Source organism: Rissa tridactyla, chromosome 1 (assembly GCF_028500815.1).
Source record: "Rissa tridactyla isolate bRisTri1 chromosome 1, bRisTri1.patW.cur.20221130, whole genome shotgun sequence".
In the NCBI taxonomy this organism is placed as follows: Eukaryota; Metazoa; Chordata; class Aves; order Charadriiformes; family Laridae; genus Rissa; species Rissa tridactyla.
In genome coordinates this window covers 147,329,526-147,347,745 of record NC_071466.1, presented here as the reverse complement: position 1 = coordinate 147,347,745, position 18,220 = coordinate 147,329,526, and the positions used below count along the sequence as shown (strand labels likewise).

The 18,220-nt window shown below is 39.9% G+C and overlaps 1 protein-coding gene across 18 annotated transcripts in view; it reads right to left on the bottom strand.

Annotated features, from left to right (window-relative positions):
• LOC128909185 (solute carrier organic anion transporter family member 1C1-like) overlaps positions 1–18,220 on the bottom strand; it is a 64,481-nt gene that overhangs the window by 31,670 nt on the left and 14,591 nt on the right. For 16 of the 18 annotated variants that reach the window (XR_008466287.1, XR_008466276.1, XR_008466284.1 and 13 more), the window contains 11 exons: positions 17,492–17,637; positions 16,724–16,865; positions 16,480–16,612; positions 13,338–13,468; positions 12,972–13,118; positions 9,284–9,382; positions 8,230–8,466; positions 6,657–6,821; positions 5,041–5,236; positions 2,552–2,717; positions 1,084–1,265 (listed from right to left, as the gene is read on the bottom strand). Coding sequence is in view for 14 of the 18 variants with exons in the window: in XM_054200532.1 (XP_054056507.1) it covers positions 1,084–1,265; positions 2,552–2,717; positions 5,041–5,236; positions 6,657–6,821; positions 8,230–8,466; positions 9,284–9,382; positions 12,972–13,118; positions 13,338–13,468; positions 16,480–16,612; positions 16,724–16,865; positions 17,492–17,637 (1,744 nt within the window). In the remaining 4 variants the exon portion in view is untranslated. Of the gene's footprint in view, positions 1–1,083; positions 1,266–2,551; positions 2,718–5,040; positions 5,237–6,656; positions 6,822–8,229; positions 8,467–9,283; positions 9,383–12,971; positions 13,119–13,337; positions 13,469–16,479; positions 16,613–16,723; positions 16,866–17,491; positions 17,638–18,220 lie in introns of those variants that run through there. The other 2 variants (XM_054200541.1, XM_054200647.1) reach the window with 2 other exon arrangements.

The window sequence follows — 18,220 nt, the reverse complement described above, 5'->3', positions numbered from 1 at the left end:
GCTGTACTGTGCAGTGGTGAACAGAGAGAAGAAGGGTGTACAGTCCTTCCTAGCTACACGCAGGTAAAACTCACCTCTGCCTCTAGCTTTTTTAAAGAGATAGCAAATGTGAGTTACCTGGCTACAAAAGTACCTCATTCCTACCAGTGGAGAAACAACCTGTGTCCATCAGATGAACTGGAAGGATTCACAAAAAGCAGAGGGGAGTACCGAGCTGGCACGGGGGCAGGAGGGAGATTTGCTATGGCCAGCCTATTTCCTGAACTGGAGTTTATATGTCAGCATATCGTCTTTTCAGCATTAATATGAAAGGCTTCTCATTATACACATTAGTATTCTGAAAACTTCGCCCAGCAGGTAGCCTCGTCCATAATCCAGGCATGCGGTAAGAATGGCTACACTTAGAAATGTTGCAGAAGAATCAGCAGTTTAGCAAAGAGAGTTATCTAGTCATGCACACTAACTATCGAGGGTTGCAATTCACCCGTGACATGACTGGAAAGAAACTTCCAGGCGAAAGGCACATGTCTTTTCTTCCGAGTATAAAACAAGCAGTGCTGCTTTACAGCTGAAGGAATAAAAATTAAAAATTATTGCTGCTGATGTAGTTCTGTTTATACCAGATATTGACAAAAAATGGGAATATCAGAATGGAATATCAGACTTCTCACAACACAGAAAACATTCTGAGGCAACAAGGCTTAACAAAGGTGAATGTTTTCCTCCTGAGTAATGTGAACGGCATAGTCACCTTGGATATAGCTTAGCCCTGCATCTTATTCGAAGTTCATTGCTCTGTTAGAAACATCCCTGCCATTGGAAATGAAAACTAATGTTCAGGATCAGCATAAGGCCCACCCATTTCATCACCAAAATATTTAATCAGCCTTAAATTGGAATTAAAGTGGTGGACAGGCATTTTGCTGTGCCTCTGAACAGAGCTGGATTTCAGAGTACAGGCAAAGACTTGAGGCCCCACTTCCATCAGCATGTCATTCCTCACAATAGGAATGAAACAGTAGATACCATATTCTGTTTCTCTTTCCCCAAGCTTTATGGTCAAGGAAAGGTAAAGTATTTCACCTAAACATAATCATGTATGTAGGAGTGCCTCCTAAGGCTAAAATAAATGCATATGCAGTCTGTAATGCTAAAAAATAGGGAAATGCTTTGGTACAGCTTTCTCTTTGGCATTGTCCCAGAACTGCAGAGGCATTGCCAAGTCCATGCACTTGTCCTTCCACACAGCTGCAATTGTGAAACACCTGAAAGGAGAAGATGAGAAGAAGAATTTATTTAATCAGAATTCAGTGGCACAAAACTATTTTAGTAGCTAGATTTTTTCACTGCCCATAACAGGCAGGCTGTTGTTTATGCTGAAAAAAACTCCCTAATCATCCTTGCAAACTGATGGCCAAATTCATTGGCATGCTCCAGTCACTCTGAGCTGCTCCAGAGACACAAAGCAGCTGAGACTCTAGTTTCAGCCATGCCATTCCTAGAACAGAAGGTGCTCTGTGTATTCTTAAAATGGGCTAAAGCTGTAAAATTCAGACAGGAACTGTTATCCAGCCATGAACTGTTAGCCAGCCATTCTGCTCAGGAATCCTATGCAGGAGATGAGTAACCTTAAAAATATGGAAGTGGACTCAACAATGCAATCATGCATATCTACTGTTTGTTTCTAAAACAGCAATTTGGTGCTGGATTGAGAGTGGGCTGCTTCATAGCCTTTGAAGTTAGCAGGAGATATGGGATTGAAAGCCGATTTCCCTGAAGGGAAGCATGACAATATTGCTGGGATGTATGGGTATAAATCTGAAAAAGTTGCCTGTCTTTTTCAGTATTGTTACATGAAGACAATTCTGCTTCTGCCAGAAGACATGACCATTTGCACACACTTCTGCAAACCTACTGTTTTTAATGGTCTTGCCCAGGTAGGACTGTTTGAAAATGGCTTTGCTGCTGATATACTGAACAAAATGGCCAGATGTATATTTAACAGGACCTCTTGGCTGTACAATTTAGAGTCATCACTTGCTTTCCTGAGCTATGGCAGCTCAGGAAAGCAGGAAATTCCAGTATGATATGTAACAGTTTGTGAAACCAGCACTAACAATTTTAGACAGGTCGGCTGCACGTGAGTTGACATATACAACTAGTATAACAACCAGACTAGTAAAGGTTTTCTAAAACAAACCCCTCTTAGCTGTGTTGTTCCTATGCAGTAAGAGATCTACTGAGAAACTTAAAGCCAAATTTATGGTCATCTTGGCGAGAAGAAAATAAATTACAAAATAATCGAAATAAAAACATTCCAGAAATGTAAGTCGAGTCTGAGGTTGTCTCGTCTTTCCTGAATAGCTTGCTTACCTCACCCCAACTGTTCTAAAAACCCTCCCTGCAACCTTGCACTCAGTTTCTACTACAAGGTTAAACCATTTAGAATGGACATTTGTGTCTACAGGATTTCGTAATCACCAAGCCAAAAAATTAATTGATGAAGAATTTTAGCTCTATCTATAATCATCTATCCACCTATATTATTTACCATATTCTTTCCCATCCCAGTTGATGATTTACACCCCGCAAAGCAGGCTGTCATGTAAGTGATCCCATTATCCCCACATACAGGGTCCCACTGATCCAGCTTGCAGCCGCAGTCAGCATTGCAACTGGCCATGAAGTTGTTTTTCGGGGAGGAAAGATGTTTTAATCTGGAGGAAAACAGGAAGAAAGAAAAGAAGTATTTAGTCAAATTACATAGTCAAACAGAATATCAGGGACTAGGCAGGAAAAAACGTGGAGAAAGTGAAGCAATCAACATGGGTATCTGCTACCATCCAATAGACTGTGAAGTTGTATGGAGACTAAGATAATTTCAGCTAAACCAAAGGCGTCTTGAGATTTTTCATCAAGCATTAACATTTTATGGATTGTTGCTGAAAAGGCAGGGAACTCACAAACTAGTTATTCTTGGCTGTAAGGGAATAACTGGTATTACTTTTTCATTTGAAAGCTTAACCCAAGAAAAAGAATCATACCTAAAATCTCTTATTACCTGTAGAGTGGCCATGCTTTTCCTTAGCAGTAGATATCGTACCATATCTAGGCGCTTGAAGTGTTGATATAAAATTACATACAACTACAGCAGCAAGACAACCTTGACATTTTTTTCACTGGATTGGAAATGGTTAGCGGCCATCAAAGTTGCATGAGACTGAGTGGGAAGTCCTGCTTCTCTCTCAGCTCTGACAGTATTCAGCAGCAGCCCTTCACCTGCGACAGGCTTGAGCCCCATTTCTTATCAGATCTTGTTTCCTGTTGTTTATTATCATGGAGTTCCATAGCTTTCACCTTTACCAACACTTCTGTAAGAAACATCAGACTCAGGCCCCAATGAGCTAAACTAAGCAGTGACAACTAGCATTGAGAATTTAAAAAGTGGCCAGTGACTCTGAGGGCATGGTAGCAGGGCTCAGTTTTCAGAAAGTGGTAGGAGTCCACCATCTACAAATCACCCCTGCTCTGAAGCCACTCACAATATAAAGAACAAATGCTCAAAATTTGCCTTTTCTTCCTCCCCACTCCTCAATCCAAAACATACCTCAAGAGGGCTACATTTCTCCTAAATCTTTTAGAAGGGAAAATAACTGGGGGCTTTATCCCTCATTAGGCTGCTGCTCATCTTCAAAATACAAATTGTTAAACGGGTAAAACAGTATGTGACTTGCTTAACCGGAACAATCCTAGCACATGCTAAATTCTCCAGGAGAAGATGTCATTGCTCTTTCAGTATTTGCTGTCTCGATGCTTCTGCTTATTTTTAATTCACTCTACGGTACCAGATGTTGCACTGAACCAGAGTTATCTCCACTGCACAAACCTCCGACATCGTTTACGTAACTAACCTCAAAGCACTCAAAACTGGGTGTCAGGTTTGCCAGGACAACTTAGATATTTCCCTGAACATAGGCTCAGCTTCAAAAAACACAGGACTGAGTTTCTGCCTGAAGTGAAAATCTAGCAAGCCTGCTGGATTCAGTTTAATCCTTTAAAATCCCTTGAAAATTTTTGGACCAGCCTGAGCTAAATTTAAACAGTAGGCAATTGTGGCATGCTGCTGGGATCAGCAAAATATTCTCAAGAAAGCATGACCATAGTCCTGGCAAGGGAGGGGGAATGTCTGTTTGGGCAGCACACGCTCCTGACATGACCACTTTCTACTTCACAGCTGAGAAAATGGACCCAGGCAGGTCGGCAGCTCCAGAAACCAAGGCAGGCTGGTAACGCCCCATGCAGGTTGATAACTACTGATCTAGAAGATTGACCCTTCTAGAGGCAAAGCCATTGGGGGACTACGGAGAAGCCACTTCCAACACTCATTTTACTTCCCGTTCCCTACATGGTAGCAGAACCACTTTAAATTAAAGTTTTGAAATAGAATATAAAAATTTCAATTCCCTGTGACAAATTTTGTATTAATTAGTGAATTGCCAGAATACAGAGGTATATTCCCAATATCCAGCAATAAACAATTTAGAAAAAGAAATGTCCCGTTTAAATGAAATTTGAAAACAAAATTTGGTTATCCTGCCCATCCCCAACACTGGTATCATTTAAGCCTGACAAGTCTATCTCAAAATCTTGGGTTTTCTTGTGTGTATCACCACCAAGGGAGCAGTAAAATTATATAATCACAGCAGCTCTACTGTAGCTGAAACCACACTGATTGACACTAGCAGATGACATAAGACATGCCAGTATCAATAAAAAATCGCTGCCTTTAAACAGACACATATAGATTTTTTTTATGCAAAAGAAATATGGGACACCAAATCAACAGAGGAGCCAAATTTCAGAACTCATCCAAATTAAAATCAAAATTTTTCCTAGAGTAGAAGGTTTGTATTTCAGATGAGATAACAAATCCAGATTAGATTGAGAGTAGAGGAATGCAGGTGCTTGCACCATGTTCTGCATGGGGCAGGACGCAACCATGATAAATGACAACCAACACAAACCCAAGGGGATACAAACCCTGAGTAGGGCGCTGTCAAGCCAGCCACCTGGAGCACCTCACAACTGCACGTAAAGTACAAGAGGTTTAACAAATACGCTATTATAAAGGTGATGCACGCGAACTTTGCCATTTCGGTTATGTGAAGTTTGAATTTCTTGATCAGAAAGCCTCCTAGAAACATCCCCAGGATTGTCATGGGTAAAAGTATCACACCTGCAAATAGAAGGTAACAAAATGTTAACTGCTGTCACTTGCATCGACCCTTTTTCAAATAAATACCTGGTTCTAGTAGTTTCCAAAATATCAGATACTGACCTTTTTTCGGACCGATCCTTGGAGGTTCTAAGATTTTTTTTATTACCTTTAAGTAATTTTACTTATTTCCTCATTTTCTTTCAAGTCATGTTATGACTTTAAAAAGTTTAGTTCCTCGATATTCCCTACCTTTTTATTATATTGTTGTAATAAATATATATATATTTATATATACATAAATATATATAAATAAATATTATTCTGTTGCATACTGATGTAATAAAACCTATACAAGTGCCTGATAGAAGCTGGAGTAAATGAGATAAATGTCTCAGCTCATGGATACTTCTTTATTTAAAGTAAAACATCAAACTTTCTGAAAGTTTTAAAAAAATAATCTCCAAAATGGAAAATGAAAGGAAGCAGTGTCTTGCATTGGATTCCATTTTGCTCTGAGAGTGAATAATGGAAAGATTTCATTTAGATTTAATCCGTTCAGCATTTCACAAACTCCAGCTCTAATACTCACGTGCTAAATAGAGAGCTTTTACAAGATTCTATTGTGAGGGGCTTGTCTTTCTCTGTGCCAGTTTTTTTGTTTGTGTGGGTTTTTGGTCATGTGGTTTTTTTGGTCATGGTTTTGTAAAATTTTCCCTGCATCCAAAACAAGATAGGAAAACGAAAGTTCTTCCCACATTTGCACTTGACCCACAGCAAAGCAGACTGTCTTCAAACTAAAGTAATGGAATATCAGTTATTCAGTGTCTTCAAATACCCTGGTTTTCTTGCCAGATTATGAGACCATATTAATCACTGTAAAATTAATATGATTTCAGCATTCTTTTTTTTGTAGAGCACTACGAAGAACTTATTTTCGAGGGAACTGGCATAGAAAGAGAGCTGAACGAAATGACTCAAAATTTTACATTTACATTATAAAATTTGTATTTGTAATGAAAATTGAAGAACATTTATACCGATATGTTATTCTGAAAAGGAAAATCACTAGGTTTCATTAGACATTTTCTAAATTAGATGTTTTTTCTTTTAGTTGTTACTTAGTTGCAGTTTCTGTGTATTATTTGTTCACAAAAACACATACATTCATAATCCAAATCTCACTCTTTGAAAAAAGCTTCAGCCAAAAAAAAAATCCACACAGTTCTAATAATCCTCTAGCTCACTAAATTTGGAATACCAGGAAAAATAACACTAAAATTAACATCCATTTTCAAAATACATTAGGAAAATTAACAAATCACTACATACTTTTTTTAACCAAAAAAGTTCGCAAAAACTCCCCCTAAAAAGGAAGGCAAAATAACAAAGAGAAGCATCCTTTTTGACATTGGAATTTAAAAGAAGGACAGGTACCTACCAATTAGAAAGATGGCCTTTGCCACTGATACATTAAATTGCTGCTCCATAAACTTTGTCTCATAGGTTATCATCCCAACAAGAGAATTGTACTGCAGAATAGTGAGGAAGATGTACACCAAGAAAACTGGATTTCCAAACAGCTTCTTCAGAGCTGGGAGGAAATCTGCAATGGAGAGGTATATGCTGTACACCCTGCTAAACATAGAGAAGAGTTGTTTTGACATCCTTCAGCTAATAAAACTAACTTTGAGTTAACTATTGGCTCTATTGCAGGCTACAGTTCTTTGCCTATCAAAAAATACGCTTGTCCAAGTGAGATTTTCCTCATTGCCAACACATGACTTACAGAAGCAGGAAGGCCAAATGGCACAGTGGATGCTGGACTGGGAATCAGAAATCCTTTTGCTGTGTTCTTGTGTGCGATACAGCAAAGGCACTAAGGCTTGCAACACTGATCCTCAAAGCCTGTACAGGAAAGGGCCCCTAGGGGACCATTAAGACTCTCTATAATATCCCAAGTGAAAAGTTTGGTGCCTAAAGGAGGAGCCTTCACAAACCACACAAGAGGCCTGCATGAGGTAATGGGCACAAACTTGAGCATAGGAAGTTCCACCTAAACATGAGGAGGAACTTCTTTCCTTTGAGGGTGGCAGAGCACTGGAACAGGCTGCCCAGAGAGGTGGTAGGGTCTCCATGTCTGGGGACATTCAAAACCCACCTGGATGTGTTCCTGTGCAACCCGCTCTAGGTGACCCTGCTGTGGCAGGGGGGTTGGACTAGATGATCTCCAGAGGTCCCTTCCAACCCTACCATTCTGTGATTGTGTGATTCTATGAGTGTGATATCCAGAGAAAGGGAGCACCTAACCCAGCAAAAGGCTGAAACCTTTCCTGAGACCCTTGGTTAGAATATCTAAGTCCATAAAATTAAAGTGAAGACAAAAACCTGCATTTAGCCTGTGGTCTGGCTGTTAGCACACCTACCTAAAAGACGAGAGTTCAAAACACTTCTCCGGGAAATGCTCTTGTCACTAAGGATAGCACATGCATACACACATACGAATAAAAGCCTCGGGGGACTGAGTCCGGCAATGGATAGTTGGGTCCAATATTGCCTATACGAGGTTAATTTAGCATTACTGAGCTCATACACAGGAGCCATGAATTCAGTGAAAGCCCTGCAACAGGTCTTGTGGTACTTAGCCCCATGTTTCCCTCCCAAACGTTGGCCTCAGTAAAACAGTAACCTGCCAGCTGTGGACTGGTCATTAATGGGATGCTTTCCCCCTCTTCCTCCACAATCATAAGGTCATAGCTGAAACACATCGCACGACAACTACCATGCTGAACTGAGAATTTCTGGTGCATGAGCTTTTTCCAGCTGTCTGACAAACGGAGAACTGAAACACACCCTTAGCATGTAATTATGGTACTACAAATGAGAGCATTTTTGTCCATCATTTGCACTGCACAAATGTGCATTTTGCCAAGGCTTGTGCAAATCCATGCTCAGCTCAGAGTGAACCTATGAGAGATAATTCACATGCAAACGTTTGAGCACTAATCTTTCACCTTTTACTGCCTCTGAGAACTTTATCTGTGGCTGAACTGGGGAGTCTATTTTACAGGGATCTCCTTGAACAGGCAAATGACTAATCTTCAGTTTTTCATTCTCTCCTTCTTTTGTTAAGGAGTAAGGCAGAAACCAGAAAGGCAAGGAAGCAACGAAGTTGACTGCTCCACAGATGAGCAATCCAAGCCACCAGGCACCAACCCAACGGGTATCCTTAGGATTTATGCTGACGGCATCTATAAAACACAGAAAGAGAGGAAAATAGATTAAATATCACACACAGCAATTAAATTATTTCTTTTTAATTTAACTAATGATACTATGGGTATCCTTATATATTAAAGATAGAACAGAGGTGATTTATATTTCGCATGAAGAATTGAAAGGCAGCTTGTATCAAATCAGTCCCATGCAGTCAAAAATAGATGTCTCCATTTAGACCCATGGTGACATTTCCTTGCCACAATCTTCCAATACTTTCTGTGAGAACGAGTAACAGCAAGAGGGCCCTTCACCACCAAAAAACAACCTCTCTTTCTTAATTTCTCACTGCCACTTCATTCTTCCATCCCCAAACTCAACAGTTTTTCCTTGAAGTTCCTCAAAGTTTCCTTGAGATTAGAGACCTGAAAGTGATTTTAACAATGGAATGAGTATTCATATGAATCTCTGCTGCATCCTTTTTAAGCGAACATAATTTTTGCCAAGTGTTGAAATTGTCCATGAGGAAAGGCCTTTCAGGGTTCGCTTAACGCAGGGATGGCCTTTCATTTCCTCATTTGTTCTCAGCTGCACAGCAAGGGTGTAACGAATGTGTGTATGAGCACAAAAGGAGGTACAACATGCTTCTGCAGCAGGGGTGGGGGTCTTGCATCAAGGGCCATTCCACTCACACTACAACACTGCAGATATTAAAATGTGAATAACAACAGCTTTTGAGTGGGAAAATCTCTGGAGAACTCCCTTTTCTGGAGTAGTAAGCTGGGAAAGTGCTTCTTGGCACGCAGGCTCCAGCCAACCTCTCAGTTAGTGCATCACCCCACTGTCTCTTACCGATATCCACAACACCAATATCGACCCAGAGGCTGGCACAGAAGGATCCAAGCAGGAAGCCCAGGGTTGGCCCAAACATGCCTGAGGATCTCACCAGGCCTGTAAGAGAAGGGAGGCAGCAGGAGGAGTGAGCAAAACAACACGCAGACAAGCATGCCCGCTCCTCTGAGGGCAAGGAAAGGAAAGAGGAAGGAGGAGGCAGAAGAGGGGCACAGGCTGTTGGGGGATGTCTAGTGGGAAGCTTCTGATGAGCAAGAAAACAAGTTGTAAGCTGCCAATGTGCTCGCTGTGATGCGGAAGCAGGCTCCTTCACCTGCACAGGGCTTTGCTGAAGCAAGTGGGGTCTCACCTGGGCCCCCACATGAATTTCATTGGCAAGATTGGTGTCTTGGAGGGAACAGGAATAAAGAGAATACCGTTGCAATGATTTTTATCCCTCCTCCTCCCTACTTGGATTTTTGTAGTTGCATTGTTGAACTTGCAGCAGTTAATTAATGAACATACAACTCTACGCCCTTTGGAGGTATCATAAATCTTTCTGCAACTCTATTTACAGCTTACATAATGTTCTGTGATTGTAGAAGCAGGACTTTTCCCTGTAGTATGTGTTCAGGTCCCTAGTCTAATTTTAAGTAGCAGTGGTTGATCTGATGATGTGCACATACGAAAGCACATCTTTGTAGTTTGGAGTCACATCAGGATGACACAGACAACAAAAGTGCATGGACGTGGAATTAGGTACAGCACCCTGAGAATATTTTTAGTAGGCAAGAAAGAGATATAAATGTGCGTGTGTGAGATCCAAGTTAATTAGACAGAATCTTTGTTGACTCATTCAGCACCAGAATAAGCAAATCAGCTAACTGTTGTTTAATATGTACTTATGCGGCTGTAAAAAAAAGTAAAGAAATCTCATGATCAAGTAATGATGTCTTTAAAATCAGTTTGAGGTTTTGCTACTGGCTTCACTGAGGCTTCCGTTTCCTGCTCTGTTTCTGCTTACAAAGGTGAAAACATGGGATCAGAAGAAGGATGGATGTCCCTAGGAGCAAATGAATAAGCTGTGAAGGCTTGCAGAAACATAGGAAGCTAGGACTGTATTTTACTGACAGCACAATAGAATTTTGGTGACAACTACTGGCAATCAACATTTTAAAAAAATCCTCAAAATAAGTGGAGCATAGGGCTGCACTTTCCCTTGTCACTTGTGTTAGCCTATTGAAGTTTAGTGGTAGGGGATAAAAGTTTCAAAAAAAGTCCAGTGATTTACATTTCTAAATTCTAGCATGGAACTGCAACTTGGAGCTGTTTGAAGTTGCATAAGGCCTAATTGTACTAGAAAAAAAAGAATTCTTGATCAAGAGCCCAATAGTTCTTGTCCATGTTCAGCCTTATGTTCTGTAAATCCTACTGACTTCTGCAGAGTCAGCATTTTGGCACTAGAATCCAGGAATTAGCTTCTTATCAGTGAGACTAAAGCAGAACTGACTACTCAGAAATATGCAAGATCTCAGTGGTAAATTTCTAAAATAAACAGATAAAAACCAGCAACCAATGGCGTTGTATATTGTATGCAGTACATTTCTTTAAGATACCATAAGCTACCAGATAAACTAAGAAGCATATGTGCAATAATTTAGCATATATATATTTTTAAAATTAAATTTCACACCTGCACGTTCTTTAAATTCAATAACTTCACTAAGGGAATATGCTTGCATTGTGATAGAACAAAACCAAATAATTTCACTGTGATATTTTCTTATATTTTCTTTGTAATATTTATTGTTTGTAATTAATAAATAGACTAAACCGCAAACAGCAAATCATGCAGACTTATCAGTTAATCAGCTGTATATTGACATAGCTCAACCAAGCCTTGTATTGATGAGTAATTTACCATGTAACAGGTATTAACATACATTAGCCTCAGATATGTTTCCGTTGAAGCCATGGTTTCACTAGTTACAAGATTATAGGCTAGCGCTCAACTAAGTGATGAAATTTCATTCATTCAAAGCCTCTAATAAAGTTAACCACCTACAGCAAAGCTACCATCCTCTATTAAATTCTGTAAGATGGCTTCAAAAAACAGGTTAATTTTTCCTTTTCGGTTCCTTCCTATGACAACTCCTCTTTTACTGCTGTCAAAAGTATTTTAATGTTGTATTCCATTGACACTTAATAAAAAGCTGTCTCTGCCTCAAAATAAGTTATGTTCTTACTCAGCAAAACATCTAAGGCCAGGAGAAAAAGGAGAGAGAGGAAGATGAGGCCAAATAATGAGATCAGGGTCAAATAATGAGATCAGTGGTCAAAATTCAACAGCAAGGTTTGACTGAAGTTTCTTCATTATAGGACTTTTTTTTTTTTATTTTACAAAAATGCTGGTAATAAATTGATTCAGTCAATTTAAATAAAAAATCTGATACAGAAAAGAATTAAAGTTAGTTAAGAAAAGGAATTTCAGCTCAGTGGAAAAGACTATTTCAACATTCACTTCTATTGCAAATTGGGTCAGTCCATCAAAGTATGAAAATATTTGAATGGAATGAGAGACTGAAAATTACTATTCAGAATGTTAAAATGAAAAATTTTAACACTCTGTAAACAGAATACTTTGTTTCAGTTACGTGACCCAAACAAATTTTCATTTTGGTTGAATCCATACTATTCTCTCTGCCGGCTCTATATTTTTAATCTCACTACCCCAATAGCTCCCAACCTGTCGCAATCTCTCCTAGATCAGATTCTGACAAGAAAAAAATTCACCTGAACTTCTTAAAATACCTTAAATCAGAAGCTCAGAGGCGATTACAAATATTTTGGATAACTGCTAAGTGGAACTTTTGTTTTTGTCAGCTCCCTTCACAATACTTCCCTTTTTTTCAACCTGCAGATTTCCTCATCCCCAAATGAAGTCATTTGCAATGGCCTTACCCTGTAGCATTACTCACTGAGCTCTTCCTCAAACTGCATCTTACTGTCTTTATGACCAGTTCAACTTCACCAAGCTTACTTCAGGCAGCAGTTTTGAGCTCCCTCAACCACACAAACATTCCATGCTATTAAATCAGTTTGGCAATAAATGAATTAGCTTGGGTGTACGTCTTTCTGTCTTGGGCAATAGGCTATCTTTCATCAAAACAACAACAAAATCCCAATTAGAAGGGATTTGTTACAACACCCTGGCAAGGGTTTGGTTTCTCCTTCAGTGACTAGTGATTTTAAAAAGCTTTCATCAGGAAATGTGCTGCATGTAAAATTCAAGAAGTCAGGTAAAAGCTTCTGTAACCTGTTTACACTACTGCAATTAAGGATAATTCTCCTGTCCGTGGAACAGTGATTAAGAAGAATTTATTCTCTGAAGCTATGGTACTGAAGATGATATGCCAGATAAGGCAGATATGACTTCTCCCTTTGGAGAAGTGAGTATTTGACTATGCTTCCCTTCATCGCAGAGAAAACCAGCACATGTAGCAGCAGCCATTTGGGGAAAGAAAAAGGAGTATCTGAGAAATATCCTTCAAAAATAAACATGGCATCTCTTTTGAATTGCTTTTTTGTCTTTGTATGACTCAAAATTATCCAGAATAGAGCAGATAGATTGTTTTGGTGAGTATTTGCTTGGCTACAGAAATGTTAAAGAAAAGAATGTTCAGCATAAAGTCACTCATTTGCATATTACCTATGTAAAATGCTGAGTTTTCTTCTTTAGAAAAATCATCAATATACGAAAACCCCAGGGGCATAACTGGTGCTTCCCCAATTCCACGTAAAAGGTTCCCCATCAACACAAAGAGCCACAGATAGGAATTCGTTGTTTTCTCACATCCTGCAGGCCATAAACATTTACATTTCTGTGAACATAATGCTGACAATATTTTATTGCAACAGAAAAATAACACAAAATAGATTTTTTTTAAAATCATTACAGGGTGGGTTTGTATATATCAGAGTTTCTAACAGGGGTTTTACTGCTTTCCAGTAAAAGAGGGTGTATAAAGTGGGGACAAGCAGAATAAGGGAACCCAGCATCATAGCTTTTGCTTACCAAAATTTTTCATTGCGCTGGGTGTTTCTGTAGCATCTGTGACTGGATGGCCCACAGACGATGCTGGGGAGCAAGCTGATACGCTCGTAGAGGAGTTGTCCACAGTAACAGTTACCCTTTCATAATTATAACTGGAAAACAACTATGTAAAATACAACTGACACATGAAAGAATCTGCTTGCGGGAAGTGTGTACGAGTCTTGTGTTCATACGTGTTCATTCCTATTAAGTGAAGGCAAAGCTGAGGGGCGACCCATTTCCAGTGCTTTCACTTAAAAAACATCTTCATACCTTTTTCAAAATGCTCTGACCATTCTAACACCGTTTTTTTCTTAATCTAAAAAGCAAAAAAAAAGCTGCTTGCAGGGCTTAAGAGATCGTTCTTTAGACTGAAGGACAGAGGCAGAGTCCATCCACCTCTGTCTACACCCAACAATGCTGATGTTTTTCCATACTGGCACCAGTTTCTTACCGATGTGACAGACATGTAACAGAGATTTCTGTGTTTGTTTAAAATTAGCTAGCTAGGGAGTTGGCAGTAACCTGTCTGTGTCTAGAAAGAGATTAATGCAGGCTGCAAAACACGTGCACCAGTTTGTCTGTATTTAGGCAGCCAGCTACTACAGCAAATCTGCTAAGAAAACTGAAGCCAGTTTGAGTACATTTGTGCTACATTGGGATAAATGGAGAGTAAACATTCCCTCTGACTGTGCAATCAAGCAGTAACCTTTAATATTGCAATGGATGATGGTGAGGTCCCCATGGCCCCATTGCTCAGTGTTGTGGAAAATGGGTAATCTTCAGAACTTGGCTATAAGTTTGCGTTAAATCAGAGATTTCCATGGCTCCGCTTCTGGTTTGTGCAGGTTCCCTGCTATTTCACAAGCCACCTTCCATACCATGGTCCCCAGATAGAATTCCTTCCATACCCTCCTTATCACAGATATTGGTCTTGGAACTAAAGAAGATGCACAAATAAATTTTAATTTTTGAGGGACAGAGGGGGTTTATTTTCAACTACTATTCAGTAAGGATGCCAGCGGATTGGAGAGGTATGAACTGCTTCTGACAGCTATGTAAGTGCTAAAGCTTAGATGTGAAGAGTTATTTAAATATTTAACTCTCCCTGATTTCAGTGGAGATGATAGATACATATCTTGATAATTTCAAAGAGCTTAGCATGAATGGCCACCATGGAGAAAGAAACCTCTTCCATGACGACCTCATTATAGTTCATTTAAGTATAAAAAAGGAGAACAGCTAAAAAAATATGCATATGCACATATATCCAAACACAGACCCACTGTCAGTGAACGAAGAGCTGGTATGCAAACTATTACAGGAGCTTGACCCCTACAAATCAATGGACCCTGATGTTATCCACACAAGGGCGTTAGGAGAGATGGCTGATGTCTTTGCTGCTTCTATAATCTTTGAGAAGTCGTGGAGATCAGGGGATGTCCCATAAGACTGGAAGAAGGCTAATGTGACCCCCGTCTACAAGAAGGGTTTAAAGGAGGATCCAGGAAATTATGGGCTCATCAGTATTACTTCAGTCCCTGAAGAAGTTATGGAATGAATCCTCCTGGGGGCTATCACATGTCAAATGAAGCATGTGATTGGGAAAAGCCAGCATGGATTCAGCAAGGGCAAATCATGCTTGACAAACCTGATTGCATTCTATAACAAAGTAACCTGTTCGGTTGATGTGAGGCGTGCAGTGGACATTGTCTACCTGGATTTCTCCAAGGCTTTCGACAAGGTTCCCCACAGCCTCCTCCCAGAGAAACTGATGGGTTACGGTCTAGACAAGTGGTCTGTGCGGTGGGTGGGGAACTGTCTGACAGGCTGCACCCAGAGAGTGGTGCTAAATAGCTTCTTTCAAACTGGCAACCTGTCACAAGTGGGGTCCCCCAGGGATCAATATGGAGCCCAACGCTGTTTAATATCTTCATAAGTGACCTGGATGATGGGATCGAGTGTACCCTGATGAAGTTTGCTGATGATACCAAACTGAGTGGGGAAGTAGACACTTTGGAAGAGAGATCCACCCTGCAGGAAGACCTGGATAGGCTGGAAGAGTGGGCTAACAAGAACCTTATGAAGTTCAACAAGGACAACTGTGAGGTCTTGCACCTGGGAAAACATAATCCAGGAGTGCAGCACAGGTTGGGATCTACCCAGTGGGGAGCAGCTCTGTGGAAAGGCACCTGGGGGTCCTGATGGACAACAAGCTCCATATGAGTGAGCAATGTGCTGCTGCGGCAAAGAAAGCCAACAGGATGCTGGCCTGCATCAACAAAGGGATCACCAGCAGAGATAAAGAAGTCATTATCCCACTCTACTCAGCACTTGTCAGGCCACGCCTGGAATACTGTGTTCAGTTTTGGTCCCCGCTATACAAAACAGGTGTGGACAGGCTGGAGAATGCCCAGAGAAGGGCCACAAAGAGGATCAAAGGACTGGGAGGCCTGCCATATGAGGAAAGGCTGAGAGAATTGTGTTTGTTCAGCCTTGAGAAAAGAAGGCTTAGAGGGGACCTTATCACCACATTCCAGTATTTAAAGGGTGGCTATAAAGAGGATGGAGATTCCCTTTTTACAAGGAGTCACATGGAAAAGACAAGGGGTACTGGGTACAAGTTACTCCTGCGGAGATTCCGATTGGACACAAGAGGAAAATTTTTCACAATGAGAACAATCAGCCGTTGGATTAATCTTCCCAGGAAGTGGTGGATTCCCCAACACTGGACACTTTTGAGATTCAGCTGGACAGGGTGCTGGGCCATCTGGTCTAAACTGTGCTTATGCCAAGAAAGGTTGATCTACATGATCCTTGAGGTCCCTTCCAACCTGGTATTCTATGATATGATTCCATCCCAGGTGAAATATTCAACCCACTTTATCCCTAATTATGTGTAAGTTCTGTAGAAATCTTAGGTTTCTCTTTTACTTACCTGTAAAAACAGGTAAACTTTCAGAGAGGAAATCAGAAAGTCAATAGTAAAAATCCACCTATTAAAACCTTCCTTTTATCTGGAAGAAGCTACTATTGTCAAGCTTTTAACTCGAGTGTGTGATTAAAAAGTACTTCATATGGTCAAATTCAATTAGCGCATAATGTGAAAACTCTCCATATTTACCGTCCCATTAGGAACTGAGGCATCACTGACAAAAACGCTCCTAAGGACATGATGAGACATCCAACAGCAATTACTTTTGGTCGATGAACTCTTGGTCCAAGGTAGCTCACCAACACCATTACCATTAAGTTACCTGCATCAACAGGAGAGAGAAGCAGTAGGATTACAAAAAAAAAGATTTTTTTTTAGGGAAAAAATAGATTAAGAAGCAGTATTTATCCACTTTCAAAGAAAGTACACATACCTATCTCAAAGCTGCCATCAATAATGCCAACAATTGATGATGAGATTTCAAATCGCCTTTCTATTTGACTGGACATACTTTTCATGTAGCTTCCAGAAAATCCTTTGGCAAAAAAGGAAAAAGCTAGAGCTCCAAGAAATATCTGAAGAGAGAAAATAATTGAGTTTGCAAAGAAACAATTTTTTCTTCATGGCTGGATGCCTGAGCAACCTACTCAAGAAATAGAAAAATCAAATGCTTTGCTTTCTAATTCTCCGTTGAAAAGATTCTTCCAATTGTTTTCATTAAAACATAAGATTTTACTTTCTTTTTCAGGATGGCCTCCAAAGCCTTTTCTACTGCAAAGAAAAAGAAAGTCGACATTGACTGCGTGCACCTTCTACCTTTCTACCACATACTGTTTTAGTTGTTTCCTTCCTTAGGGAAAACTTGCAGCATAAACTTGATCATTACTGGTACTATTATTACAACGTCTTATTACTCCTATTTCTCCTGTTCTCAAAAACAGGGATAAAAAGATACAGCTGCAGCTACCACTATGACTATAGTACACCCTCTGAATGATTCATTAGTAAAATACGGCCTCACTTTTTAACTGCTGAACACATTTATTGACTTCGATGTTCTTGGAATCACAACCTAGAGCATTGTTTCCAACACAAGTCATGTCAAAAAATGCCATACGGAACTAACTGAATTTTGATAGAACTTCAAATTGTCATTATCATTATTCCAGAGATAATATGTCGTGAGGGCTCCTCTCCATACCTTCAGCTTTGAACAATTATGGCACATGCTCTTGGCAGGAACGGCGCTGCCATCACTGTCCTGGAAGAGTGACTTGTCTTTAAGTTGGCCAGGAGCAATTGGCCTGTCCATGGTTTTCCTCCTCCAGATCTGATATGTAGGTCTTCCTGTTTGGAAAATATCACTATGATTAACTATTATTTGCATAAGAATAAAGGTTCCAATGTTTTTCAGACATACTGGATGGTGAAACACTACTTGAGATGTCTACACATTGACACCTTTTCTCAGGAAAAGGTGTGCCTTCTTTGTGAAATCTGCTTTCTAAAAGACTTCAGGACCTTCTTGGATAGATGGGAAATTTAAAGGCAACTTACTGACAGCTTTTAGAAATCTTTGTAGAGAAGGAAAGTCCCTAGGCAGCTGGAAGCTAGGAGAGTATGTCAGAGAAACATCTTCACCATGCTTGAACCAATTCTTATATTCCCTTCCAGAAGTCCGCTTTTGATCACTGTTCCAGTGATCCATGGAATAAATGGACCTTTGGTATGATCCAGTAGGCTTCTGATATTATGCATATTTATGAGGATTTTCTCTAACTGCATAATCGATGAATTTGCAGAAATACTGAACGCTACTCTGTACCATTCTGTCAACATGAATAATGTTATTTATTGGATAAAATCAGATGACAAATGATGACTGAGGAGAAAACAGGGTAAGAGATATGGTAGGTTGTTGTGGTTTAAC